The sequence below is a fragment of the Phalacrocorax aristotelis genome, chromosome 1 (genome assembly GCF_949628215.1).
Source record: "Phalacrocorax aristotelis chromosome 1, bGulAri2.1, whole genome shotgun sequence".
Taxonomy (NCBI): domain Eukaryota; kingdom Metazoa; phylum Chordata; class Aves; order Suliformes; family Phalacrocoracidae; genus Phalacrocorax; species Phalacrocorax aristotelis.
In genome coordinates this window covers 18,634,406-18,648,211 of record NC_134276.1, presented here as the reverse complement: position 1 = coordinate 18,648,211, position 13,806 = coordinate 18,634,406, and the positions used below count along the sequence as shown (strand labels likewise).

General features: G+C 40.1%; 2 protein-coding genes across 5 annotated transcripts in view; one reads left to right on the top strand and one right to left on the bottom strand.

The window, feature by feature from the left end:
• Positions 1 to 13,806, bottom strand: part of ATM (ATM serine/threonine kinase) — a 579,279-nt gene that overhangs the window by 420,506 nt on the left and 144,967 nt on the right. The window lies entirely within an intron of this gene.
• EXPH5 (exophilin 5) overlaps positions 1 to 13,806 on the top strand; it is a 36,343-nt gene that overhangs the window by 11,075 nt on the left and 11,462 nt on the right. For 2 of the 4 annotated variants that reach the window (XM_075082398.1, XM_075082407.1), the window contains 2 exons: positions 6,740 to 6,897; positions 9,299 to 9,443. In XM_075082398.1, the coding sequence (XP_074938499.1) occupies positions 6,740 to 6,897; positions 9,299 to 9,443 (303 nt within the window). Of the gene's footprint in view, positions 1 to 6,739; positions 6,898 to 9,298; positions 9,444 to 10,994; positions 11,392 to 13,806 lie in introns of those variants that run through there. The other 2 variants (XM_075082416.1, XM_075082422.1) reach the window with 2 other exon arrangements.

The following is a 13,806-nucleotide window of genomic DNA, read 5'->3' as shown; positions in this document are numbered from 1 at the left end:
TACACATCTATATTTCCGTGTAAGATTTCCGGGACAGAAGTTTGGGAGCCCAAAACTTACGCCTGTCATGCAGTGCTTTTGGATTGAGACTACATCTATCCCTGCAAACAAATCAGAATCTTTGCATGGAGAATTATATCCATTGCACCTATTAACATGTATTAATGCTAATGGGAATTCCTATTAATGAGGTCATCTCATTAGAGATATTAATTACTACCATTGAGAAGCTATGTGACACACTTTAAAAATGATAGGTAGCCTTCCTTTCCATTGCATCATGGATTTGTTTTGTTATTACCATATAATATTGGTAGGTAGCTTGTGAGCATTGACAGCATAATAAAGTAACATCCTTTTTTTTGACCCGTCATTTGCAGCCTGTACAGAGAGATTGGAAATCATCTGTAAAACATTCTCAGAGTGGACCTTTCCCCTGTTTCACACTCACTGTAGAGGAAATGGTAGAGTCAGCCTGAGCTGGAGAGTCACTGACAGTTGTGACATTACTAGTAGTATTTCACCTCATTCACTCTTGTTGACCAGCCACCGAAAGGATTAAGAGCTTTCATATTCTAAGTAGGTATAAACTGAATTAAAAGATACATACTTACAGCCTTTTCTGCTTGTTCCAGCAGGGCTGAAATGTTTTCACTGTAAACCCAGGGTAGCTGCTAAAGAAATAGTTTTATATTAAAAGTAATGTTTTGAGGCATTGTTACAGCTTGAGATAGGTGATTAATCACTCTCAGCTCCTGTGATCTCAGTTTGCAATGCTCTGTGCTTTAAAAACTTGATGTTATGAAGACAGTCATTGAACTCCAGATTTCTGACCTTTAACTGGGAACTTCTGATTCCTGAGCTGCCGGAGCACAGAGGAGTTATGTGGTCAGCATGAGAATGAAACTCATCCTTGCCCTTACAATATTTCCTAGTTTTCTGTTTCGAAGGAAAGCGTCAGTCCGTGCTCTTGCCTAGGGGAACAGACAAAAGCTTCAAGGAGAAATGGAGTGTTGGACTCAGTGACAGAAAACAGCAGCTAGAGTAAGTTGTCTGCAGTATATTAATTTCATATAGTTTAATATGAGAAGTTAATGCTTTGGGGAAAACAGGTAACTTTTAGCCACTGTACAGAGGGGGATTAAGTTTAAAAAGTCACAAAAGACATTGTGAGTTATAGACTGGAAAGAAGTATTCAATGCACAGTGGGAGTCCAATGAGAGTGTTTCGTGTATACTGAGAGTCTCGCTGTCTTTGTGGATCGAGTATAATGAATCTACACATTGCCATCTGAAAGCAGGGCATCAGCTTTAATTAAAAAGAATAAATCTGCCAAAGAGGGGTAGCGTAATAATGTCAGATTTTGTGATTTTTATACTTTTTAATTAAAAAGAAGAGAGGTGGAAATGGAAGGGTTGTCCCCATGAGCAGACAAGTTGGAATTTCAGTAAGGGCAGAAAAGGTGTTCTGCCTTTAACTCGCATATTCCCTGCCTGTATCGCTGGCACACAGGACAGGACTAATGTGTGAATCTGATGTCTATATTGTCAAAAGAGTGTTCTGGGGACAAAATGACATTTATTGTCTGCAGCTAACTGCTTAAGTAGCCCTGCTTGTTGCATGAAAGGGTGCTACAGGCTACAGGGTGGGTATCAAAATCGTGCAGGAGTGGTATGCTTGTGTTTAAAGTACTTCTGCCTATTAAATGTACAGCATGGGAGGAGAAACTAGAGAATAATAATTCCTTTCTCACTTTCTCCCCATTTCCATCTCCTGGTTTTGCACATTTCCAGAATCTAAGTATTTAGGGATAAGTGTGAGCTGGCAACTTGATGCGCCTGTCAAAGTGGGATTGAAAACATATCCCGTAGTGTTCAATGCTGCATTCTGAAATGTTTCCCCTGTCCTTCAGGTGAACCTTTCTTGGCAATGAACCTTCCTTTCCATCCAGGGGTGTCACCACTAGGTGACTCTCCAGCACCTGACCTGATGCCTCTTCAGGACAGTGAAAGTTCCTCCATTACATTTATGGGTATTTGGGTCATGGTCAGGGAGAAACACTGAACCAACATACTCTTTGGTCTTGCTGTTGTGGCACATCCTTTTTGCCAATACACATCTTTAGTTTTATTGGTCACTTACACAAATACATCTTCTGAAGGCAACTTAGTGGATTAATGGGTGTTTTAAAATCAACACATAGTAACAAAAATGACAGCAGCAGTAATACTAATGAAAAGGATGAAGACTTAGATAGAAAACTAGTCTTTTGGGGGAAGAGAAAATTAAATCTGAGTGGTTGGTTAGCAACCACCTAGCAGGTTAGATTCAAGCATTATTGCCAACACATTTTGTTCATCCAAGTAGAGGAAGCCTTGATTTTTCAGAGAATTGCTGCAGAAATGCTTAATTTTACAAATACAAAAGCCAAACAGAAGTGCATTATCAGTTAGATCCTTTTACATTGTCTTGTAGTGTGTAGAAGCAAAACATGGGAGTCAGTTTTCCTCTCTGATTCACCTACTCCTGCATAATGTTTTACATGTAATAATGAAGCTGACTTGGTTTATTGACATTAGCCAAAGAGAAAACAGTAAGAAAGAAAAATAAACAAAAGATTCCTTTAATGTGAGTAAAAATGTATCGACTACTCAGAATAAAGCCTGCCTCAGAAAATAGACCTATTGCATGACCGACGTCCTAGGAAGGAGCATCTTGGCTCTGCATATTGTTATTTTTCTTCCTGGTAGGATTAACCTGCCACAGGAGCTTCTCTGGCACCTTGGAAAGCAGAATGTTGTTATTGCTGTTACGTGTTTAGATGAAATGGCAGATAATGATTTTTTCAAATTACTTCAGCTGTGGCAGTCTTTGCTATTGTCAGTAATCCCCCTTTTTTTTTTTTTTTTCCAATAAGATGACAACTTGAAAGTATGTCTTTAAATTATTTTTATTAAATTAAAAGGAAATATAAATACAAAGATATTCTTGCATATGCATTTTAGAGCTACCTGTGGCTGTGCTAACAGGCATAGTTTTGTAGAAGATTAACTGGCCATAGACATGACAGAGGTGCACAGTTCACCAGTGCACCATAATGTATAAAGCAGTGGGAAGGTGCTAAGTTGAAGCAAAAAAATTAGGAAAGAACTGGTTCTTCAGGCACTAATTTTTCAACATCTCTAGCCTTTTCTCATGGACAAAGTAAGGAATATAAACAAAGTGAAGGCATAAGCTTGTTTTAGGTAACTGTTTTTGCAAATTAGCTGCCCTGCTGTAGTTTTTATCTAATGCTTTTGGCACTGTTTTTATATTAAATCCTTTCAGCCTTCTCTTCTCAGATACTGAGAGCTTTGATCCTATGAGCAATACTGGTCTGCTTATCCTTCATCCGGTGCAATTCCTCGTCCTTGGTGGTTGCTGTGTATCTGTTCTCTCGTGAGGTATATGGTAAGAGTCCTTTAGGGCCAAATCGTGCTTCTGCTGAAATCAGTAAGAATCATAATTTCTGCTTTGGCCAAAGTGGGATTGAACCCTCTGTCCCCTGCAAACAGGAGAGATGTCCCCAGACGTCCTGTGTGGCAACCCAGGTTCTACTGCCTTACACATTTGTCTTCTGCTTTATATTCAGGATGAAGATGGTAGAGAAAATACCTTTCCTCTTACAGTAGTAATTAAGGCTCCTTATTATCCTAACAGGAAGTGTCAGGGGAGGCTACAGCTCTTTTCACAATATTTATGATAACCCACATAAAAAACATTTAGGTTAACTTCTCCCTGGAGACGTCTGTATAAGAAATACTGGGCCATGCTTATGCCAACAAGCAAGAGATGTTTTTAAAAACAGTGCAGAGGAATTGCTTCCGTGTGATTCATTAGTTTAGATGCTGTGTATGATAATAGATGGGAAAAGGTAACAAGGGGTAGCCTGTGAGGTCATTTGGGATTGCTGCCCGCTCCAGATTGCGGAGCAGTCTCCTGTCGATTATCCTGGGAATGGAGTTGCCTTTAATCCTGCAATAGCGTACAGGTACTTTTCCCAATCACAATGACATTGTCACCTCTCAGGAGGAAGTGGCTCCCAGTGTGCAAAGTGGCAGTAGAGAAACGAGGAGGAAGGCTGGACAGAGCAGACAGGGAAGCAGAATTAGTGCTTCTGGTTTAGAGGGCATTAGGTGTTTTGACACTCCTACTGAGCAGTGTCTCAATATATAATTTGCAATCCAAGTAACCATAGCGCTGCCTCAAAGGCAAGTTCACTGCAATACTGACTGCAGATACCATCTTCTGCTGTAATTGTTTCTTGAGACAAGCTTTCCTTTACACAACTGCCATTCATTGATGTCATGAGGGGGCATGCAGACTTGGCAGAGCGGGTACATAGGGAAATGAAGTGGTTTGGCTAGGAGTCATCACAAATGAGAAATATTTAACAGTCATGTGATATTGCAACTACATATTATGTATAGTATTAATGTTATGCAGTACTCACATAATATATAAAGGGTTCAATATATGGGCCTGCACGTGCGTATAAATGTAAGTATGCACAAGCAATTTAAAGGGTTTATTTCGTGAGTTGGGGATGACAGCACAATTCAAAAGTAGCACATTCACACCTAATGACTGCAGATAAGCCAACCATGTACCAGTAAAGACTTTACAGTGTTTAATTATTAACGTCAGCATCTGTGCAAGATTTTTAATACATTTTTCGGTGAAAGGTGCGTTCATGCAATGTCCGGTACAGTCAGCGTTAGGGTAAGTGTGTTTTTTCGTCTTTTTTATTCTCTCTGGAATGCATAAATATAAAGCAAGTAGATATTTATGTATCAGTAATGTCAGCTTGCCTGTAGTGGGTGAGAAGGTGGAAGAGCTTCCCTGGGTCGAGGCGGGCGGCGCTCGGCTGTGGGTCGGGCCGCCGCCGCCAGGGGGTGCCCGGGTCTCGGCCCCGCCGCCTCCCGCGGGAAGGGGAGGGGGAAAAGGGAAAGGGGAGGGGGAAGGAAGGGCAAAGGGAAAGGGAAGGAGCCGCCACGCTCACCCGCAGCTCCCTGCCTGCCTGCCTCACGCTGAGGAGAAAAACCAGCCCAACCTGCTTGGGTTTTAAGAGACCCCAGGGATGGGTTACAAGAGATGGTCTTAACTTTTGGGACCTCAGCAAAATTGCTGTGGGCTTGTTTTCCGGGCAATCGCTGTGACTGCAGCCACTCCCAAAATACCTCACGCCTGGCTGTGGCTGCTTTTACGCCTCCTGGTATCTTGGATCCCCTTTGCTAAGGCCACAGGAGTGAGGTCATGAAGTTGGCGCTCGGGAGCGCTTTGTTCATCGCCTCCTCCTCTTTCACATTACTGCTAGGCTGTTTTCCATGCTGCAGATGGCGTTTACGGTGTTTAGTCACTACCATGGTGCAGTGATATCTGTGATGATTAACGTTTTTGCATTTGTAATAAGGTTATTTCAAATGGCTGGTACTTGTGCATGTGTCTCTGTAATCTTCTTCAAGGGAAATATTCACTCATTTACCAAAAATGTCTGTCTTCTGCCCTCCCATTCATCAGATGCCACCAGATGAAGAGTAGGTGCTAGTATGGGCAATATACCCTGTATCAATTCCAGTTGGGAATACGTCCATTTCCAGATATTTAAGTTTGTTTTGTGAACTAATGTTGTCTCAGAAAATATGAGGTTTTATTTCAATTGATAACTGAAATAATTTATGTTTTGTGAGAGCATCTGTATTCCTAGTCATGGGTTTTGCCACTGATTAAGGTGGAAGATTTACATGGAAGCCTTGCTAAAACATTGTTATTACCTCTCCAAGCTGTGCACGAAGTCTTGTTCTGTTGCCATTAGAATCAGTTGGGGCGTAGATTTGCTGGGTTTGCATCTGTACTTTAGGCACTTGTGTAATGTAATTTGAAAACCAGTAACTTTGCCTGTCCATTGCCCTGTGCTGACTCCTTTGCAACTGTACCTTGTTCTTTTATGTCCAGATAAACAATTAATTCCTGTGGCCTCTTGGTCTAAAATCTGAACTTGCTACTAAACAGCTTCTTCAATTGCAGCCACGTTTGTAGCTTGTTCAGGCTTTGCCTCTGCGTGGCAGAATGTTCATACTCATTATTTGTTGCTTCCATACATATTAAGCACGGGCAGAATCACTATGCAGCAAGGAAAGAGAAAATGTGATAAACTTGTTGAACATGTTGCATGAATACCTATTAGCTGAACTCACAATATATTATTCTCCTTTACATTGAAAATGTGTGGTGGGCACCTCACTGTCATGGCCTCAGCGAGCTTCCTCTTGAAAATCAGAATAATCTTATTGCTTCTGCTTAAATGAGTGAATAAATATTTCAAAACTTCTTTGTTAGAGTATTATCTATTCTGATTTGATTATTGGCTGAACTTAATCTTAATTTCAATTAGTTTTATAATGCTTATGAATTATTACCTCATTTTTACAAGGAAGAAGGATGCACTTCTTCAAGGCAGAGCATAATGCAAGCGTATGAGTTGTCCACTTAACCTCGTTAAGCTGGAGAATTCTGCTGTCACTAAAACTTTTATGTGATTACTGTGAATGTATCATGTCCCACTGTATCTTTTAAAAGTCATTGTATGTAGAAATATCCTGTAAATACTTCAATGAACATCAGGGAGAGTTCCTAATGATTTGGCTGTAATATCCAAAATGGCTTAAAAATAAATTGCGGTTTTTTTTTTCCTTTCAAGCAAACTTCTGAAGAGAAAGACATCTGAAACAGGGCTGCAGGGAGTGACTGGAGAATGGTTTGAAGAAATACAAAGAAAAAAATTTCAGAATTACACTGATGTCAATAGAATGCTGAAACCACCATTAGAGCATCAGCTGAGGAAGAGCAAAAACACCAGTGAGTTGCATTTTTCTATTTCCTTATCTATATGATAATGGTCACCAAAACCAGTGTCTTAAAGCATTTCAGAGTGTAATAGCTAAGGAGTTTCTGAAATTGCACTGAGTTCCTTCTCATGTCAAAGTTTTCCAAAGATATATTTTCAAAATGACTATGTTTCTTTAAGATTCCGTTAAAAGCACAGCTGGGAGTCACAACAGAAAATCCCTGATATTCTTATCCCATAGTTAAAGTCACAAAATAGCCCAGGCTGGACTGACACTGGAAGATCATCTGGTCCAGCCTTTCATGGGAAAGGGAGCCTGAATGAGATTATTTAGCACCCTGTCCAGTGACATCTTGAAAATCTCAAATGAAGGTGACTCCACCATGTCCCCGAGGAGGTTGTGCCAGTGGTTGATTGTCCTCACTGTAAAAAATTTCTTCCTTAACCGAGATGAAGTTGCTGTAATTATAGTAAATAGAGTGATAGTTTCCCAATCAAAGCAGTAATGCTCACTTTGTACAAAAACTGTTTCAGGTTCACCTAGTTTTCTTAAAGAATCCAGAGGCACCTGACATTTGGAATAAGTAGGTAATTTGGGTTTGAGTGAAAGAGGTTTGACTGTACCAGTGAAAAACTTTTCCTGGTAGCACTGGGCTAAAGGCATGCCAGTGCTGATTATCAGGGGGGGTGATATGGGTTGGAAAGTTGGGCTGACCAGGAAGCAACTTCTGCAGATCTCATTTCATAGGTTCTGTTGCCCATCCAAAATGAACATGCACAAGGAACATGGTGTCTCTATAGCAAGCACGGCATTCTGTTCTGTCTTTTTCATCTTCAGTCCAGATAGTTTTAATGCATAACATACACTTTTATTCCATTCACATTTCTGCATGTTTTTCATTGAGCTCTTCCTGTTTGTGCTTCATAGCAACTGGAATCAGAGTCAAAAGAAAAGTAAAACCCTAAAAACCGTCCTGCAACTACAGATCTACACAGAACAGATGTCTGTCTTTCCTGACTACTTTTCCCCAACAACCCCTCTAGTCCACAGCTATCTCTTTCAGAGGTGGTCTAATTGATGTGTTAGCTAATTAATCCGTGTAATTGTTCTCTGGTATTTAACTTTGAAAGCTGCTCTTTCTATTTCAGATCTGAAGAAGGGGCTGTGTGCCTCAGAGGCTTGTCTGATATTTCCAGCTGTATGACTTAGTTTAATAAAAGGTATTACTTCTACCCACAAGCCTTGCTCTGTCTACATCCCTAGACCATGCTGGCTACAGCAGAGTGCTGTCAGGACTTTCCTGATGTCACTTTCATTGTCAAGTCAAACAATGCCACCAAGAGGTTAGAGTAAAAGGAGTAAAGGATGCAGCATTTTGTAATACCCAGAGATTGTCACTGAAGTGAAAGCCATGTATTACACACAGGATTTAAACCGCATGACATGAAGTATTCACTTCATTTTGGACTAGGTCCAAATCACAGCCGCTTGCTGTTGTTATCAGTGACACTGTCCTCTCATTTCTGGTTATGCTTTCTCCTACAGTCATTGGATAAGCCATTTTCAGGCTGTTGTATTGTTTCAGGCATGTGATGTTTTAAACTGGAAGAAAAAAAGATGCAGTGCCTTATTCCTAAGGGAAGTCTTGTTTCCTTATCTTCTCCAGTTTCCTGTGGCATGTTTTAATAGCAGACCCAGCAGTTTCTTTCCCTAATCTGTGAGCAATATTCATCCTCTCCTTCACCCCAAATGCCAGCTGCTTTTACAGACAGACTGGGTTTATGTTCCATTTGAAGAAATCAGATCATAACCTTCCCAAAGAAATCATTCATGACATCTTGCATTTAAAATATAGTTCTGATATGCAATTTGTAGCAGAAAGAAATGTGTTCCAGTGTCCATGGGAATCCCATCATAAAGAACTGTATGATACAGAAGACACCTTAGTCTGAATTACTGTTATGCAGTTACATTATAGTCTATTAAACCACTGTATATTCAGGGTTGTCATATTTATATTTCTTAAAAGGTGAAAATAAAGTGACTAATGATTGTGGGTGCCTCAATTTTCAAATGTCTAATTTGCCTATATTTTAAAGTGGTTCTGGTTTTCAAATGGTTGAGTGCTGATTACTTTCTGAAAGTCAGCCTCATTTATCTCATGCGCATCACCCAAACCCAATAATATGTTTTGAAACTTCAGACCTGTTTACCTTTCTCTTAGTCTTCTAATTAGTCATTGCAAACCAGCATGTCACGTAGTCTGTCCAAAAATGTCAGTAAAACTGGATTTTCCTGGCAAGAAAAGGTAAGCAAAAGAAAATTGTTTATGAAGACACAACTTTTAATGTATATTTTAATACCGTATTTAGTAAGAACTTGAAATAAATAAATTTTTATTCTATTTTTAGATCATAAAGAATTAAAAATGCCATCCCGCACAACTACTCAAGCACAAAAGAACACTTCAGCTTCCTTTCTGGGGTTCAGATCACCTTTTGCTTGGCTTTTCTCCTTTAGAAAATCAAGGAAAAACCAGACTCAGAAGCAACCACGGTGAGCTGTAATGAGAACATACATTATTTCCAGCTTTAAAAAAGTCTATGAATTGTTCTGTGTTTTGCTTAGAAAACTTTGTTAAAATTATTTTACTAGTCTCTTGCCTGTCACCTCACTGGGAAGACTGGGATTTTACTTGGTCATGTAATGAGATATTATCTGCTTTGTGTCAGAATGAGGACTAAGTGGCAAGTAGTAGGTAAAGTCTCTTGGCTAAATCTATTTTGCTCACGTTTTGCGTAAAGGCTTTAAGTGTATGAAAGCCCCTAGACTTAACAGTGGCTGCATCCTATTTAATCCCCTCTCAAGAGGACAAGGTATAAGGTGCATGGGGATCTGGTGCCCTATGGCTGTGATATAACAGGCAAGTGTAGCTTTCCCAGGCCATGGCAGAGAGTACTGGCCCCAGGCAGCTCCGCTGCATCAGTTCCCACCATTTCTAGCCCAGAGGCAGCTTAGAGGCAGGCCTGCAGCTTTAGCTCTAGTCAGGCAAACATCGTGGCTCTCCAGTGCTTTTGTCTTCTGTGCTTCAGCAGGGCTTTGGTTTCAGCTGGATCTGAACCAACAATGGTCTCATACACAGTGCTGGAGCTGCTGTTTGAAGAGCACCCTTCTCCCTTGCCATCCACAGGGTTAGAGCTGCTGTTCAGAGGGAATGGGGGCAGGGGCTACACTGGGGCTAGTTAGGCTGACTCTTCTCTCCTAACTTTTGTCCTGTATGGTCCTGTATGACAGCAACACCTGAATGAAATATTGTTATTTTTGTGTACATCTTAGGGTAATGCTTGGACTGGCAATCATAGGTAAAGGTGCATTGTGCAGTGCTGTGAAATCTTAAGTATGAAGCTGCAAGATCTGTGGCACAGAGCTGATTTTCACTCTGATTGTGAGTCTCAGGCTGGTATTCTGGTCTATGCCTGGGGCTTCTCGGTGGCATGATGCTAAGACGAGGAACAGCTGTAATAAACAATGACGGGGAATGCAATCCTCTAAAGAAACGATGATTAGTCTGATACGTAGGTTTTGAGCACAGCAGCTTGCCATTGTGGAGTGTTTGTATCAAAGCAGAAGATTTGAGGAGAGGTTTGAATAGAGGCATGAGGTTAGCTTTGTGCATGTTTACTGGTAACAATTGTCCTACATAGCAACACGGCATAGAAAAAAAATTCACGAAGTTCTAACACTGCTCTGTACATGTCATCCACTCCCTCCTCTTTCCTGTGACATAACAGCCCTTATGCTGGGACACACCAACAGCGGACCACAGCCCCCCCTGCAGAATAAAGAGGCACTTGTGTAAAAGAGAATCAGACTTAAAGGGTGCTTCATCCTGGTGCACAATAAGACAGCCAATGCACAAGCAAAAGTCTAGGCTTTGCTGCAGAATCTAAGCATTGAAATGATTTCTTAATTTAAGAAGGAAAAAAAATAAACCGTGCCTACTCATTGCATCAGCTTTTATAATATGTGTTTATCTGGCTTTTCCACAGAAAATCTAGCGTATCTCAGGCTCAGATGCCTTTGATTTCTCACCGAGCACAGCTTGAAAAATAAACAAGTCAATCCTGACGTGTAACTGAGCTGATTGCTACATTTTCTAGTCACGCCTCTCTGTCCAAAACTTCCCCCACCCTCTTCTAGGTGTTGCCGTGGCATGTGGTTTGTTTTATGCATAGGCAAAGCAGTAAAATAATCTGCCTCTCACCAGGTAGAGTTATTCTGGAGAGCTAGTGAAATACAATAGGAGGCAGCACTGTAAATCCTGTAAGTAAGCCTAACTGGCAGAAGCTTTTAAATAGCTAAATGTTAATGGCTGTTTAGAGGGTCCTTTCTGAACGGGAGAGACGGTTTCATCAGTTGTGGTGGTGTTTTGCTGTGAGAATAAATTATGGATGCTGCAAAACAGAATATGCTTATGTGGAGATACAGAAGATGCTAATAAAAGGTTTGTAACTGTAGTCTGAAGCTAGTGAAATGTTCGATCACTTTTGGTTCAAAGGTGTTTGGTGTTCTTGAATTCATCCTTACTCTTTTCTAATATGTAAGTGTGATTCACACTGGAAGAGAAATGCTGTTTAATTGTGTTTTCGTTGATTTCATTTTCATTGATTTATGTATTTCTTGCTTAGCTGCCTTCTTATGTAGTGCTGATAAGAACAGTATAGAATAAAACAGATTACGGTCTGACATTAGACAACTTGGAGATGGCCTGGGGAAGTCAGGTGCCTCGGTGAAAATACTAATTCACAGCAGATTTTAATTCATGGATTTATATTATTGTTACCAGTAGTGATAGTAGTAAGTAGAGTCATCTTTTACATTTAATCTTACATTGGGTTGTCATAAAGAAGATACATATGTGTATAAGTGAAAAAGTATAAAATATAACTTCTTGTTTTCCGTAGCGAATAGTATTTTTGTGATGGCAAATATTTCTGAACTTGAGCAGTATTTTAACTTCTTTTCTGTTTATGAACAATAGATAGTGTTTACAAGTGTGTGTGTATGTGCGTGTGCAGATGTGTGCGAAATAATGTAAACATTGCTCAATATCCTTAGCCAAAAAAGAAACTGAATTACTTTTTCCTAAAATTAAGCAGTAGTTCTGTGGAAGTAAGCAAAACTTTAATTCTGAAATGCTGAAAAACATAAAAGTGTTCAGAAAAAATAATGAGGCAGTTTGAGAAGTGGAGGGATTGGCATAGGGAAAAGATTAAAATAACCTTGTCTGTATAAGTTGGCAGGGAGAAAAATAAAGCAGGATGCACTGGCCAGTTACTTGTGAAAGAACAGTGACAACAAAGACATGGAGGAATTTAGAATAGTGCCAGAGGTGCAAATAAAAATTTAATTTTTGCCTAGACTATCAGAAGACATTTCTAACATGTCTACTACATGCAGCTTCGTTGCAAGGAGCAATTAATGCAACACCAAGCTCTCCCCACAGCACCAAGTGGGGAGAACTGTAGAACGTCTTTGCACAGTAAAGCTGAAGAAGAGAGCTTCTGACAAAGCTTTTACATTTTTCTTATGCGTATAATTAAAATTAAGGTAACTTGCTTAGCCACAGGATTTAATTGAATTCAGTTTGCAGGAGATCATTGTAAAACTCTGAAACATAAGTTTCATTCTTAATTTGTTGTAGAAGCATTAAACCCTATTCAACATTATATTAGTTTCAGGGAAGAGCTATGTAAATCTCTGAGTCCTGGTTCTGTAAACCTCATTCACAGGGAGCGGTAACCCACTGAATTAATGGCTGTTCATATTCAGTGCTACAAGGAAAATTAGGAATTTTGGATTCAGATTGTCTGGCCAGATCCTAAGCCCACTGAGGTCAACAGGCTTGTTTCCTTTGGTTTCAGTTGGACCCCATGTCAGAGAGGAATCCTGGTTTTACAGTTCACAATTACAGAAGAGAAAAACAAATTGCACCTTTCAACTGTTCTTCCCTGCCTGCAAGCACATTGCAAACAAATGACAAAGCACTTCAGGAGGAAAGGCTGGGCCACAAGGAACCTGCCAACAAGCCAGTTTATACTTGCTGTTGAAGCACAATAAAGTAGCCTACCTGAGCACAACAAGGTTTTAAGAGCCTAAGAACAAGGTCATTCAAAAAGAGTTTGAGGCAAACAGGACTGAGCAGAACTGTCTTTCCCTACCTGAATTTCTTTCAAGAATTAATGTCCTGGGAAAAAAAAAGGTTTCTGAGACAAAGAAGAGCTGGCAATAAGCACAAGCTGAGTAACATGTCCTTCAGGGCTGTTGAAGGGACTGGGTTTGCTTAGTTGTAAAATAAGAATCTGCAGACTCGAATAGACTCAGTGAAATCAAGTCCTGTTCTTGTTTCTGTAGTTTATTTTGTATTTGTGCATCTGCAAGTCACCCTGTAGAACAGGATACCTTTTATATTCAGGGCTGAGACTTGTTCTAACCACTGCATTACTCACAGATGTTCTAGCCAGTTCTCTGCCAAATCCTTGCAGTCCTATATAGTTTAGGAAAGCAGATGAGCCTTCTACCATGTATTAAAAATTGGTAAATAAAGACTGTTTTGGGTGAGTAGCAGCAAGTTCAAAGTTCACACCAAAACCAGTCTGCTGTCTGTCTCTCCTCCTTTGCAGGGGCAGAGCTCCGCTCTGTGTCCAAGCAGGGTGAAATGGAAGAGTAAAACAATAGAACTGCAGATGCAAACCACTTACAGATTTACAAGTAGTTAACTTCAGCTATTCCTAGGACCTGCTAGATTATTGTCGTTTGAAAAAAGAAGTAATACCATCTTATCCTAATGCTGGTTTGAAACAATTACTTTATGGCTGTTGCAGACATTGAGGTATCAGTAGGTTGAGTTCATTCGTGG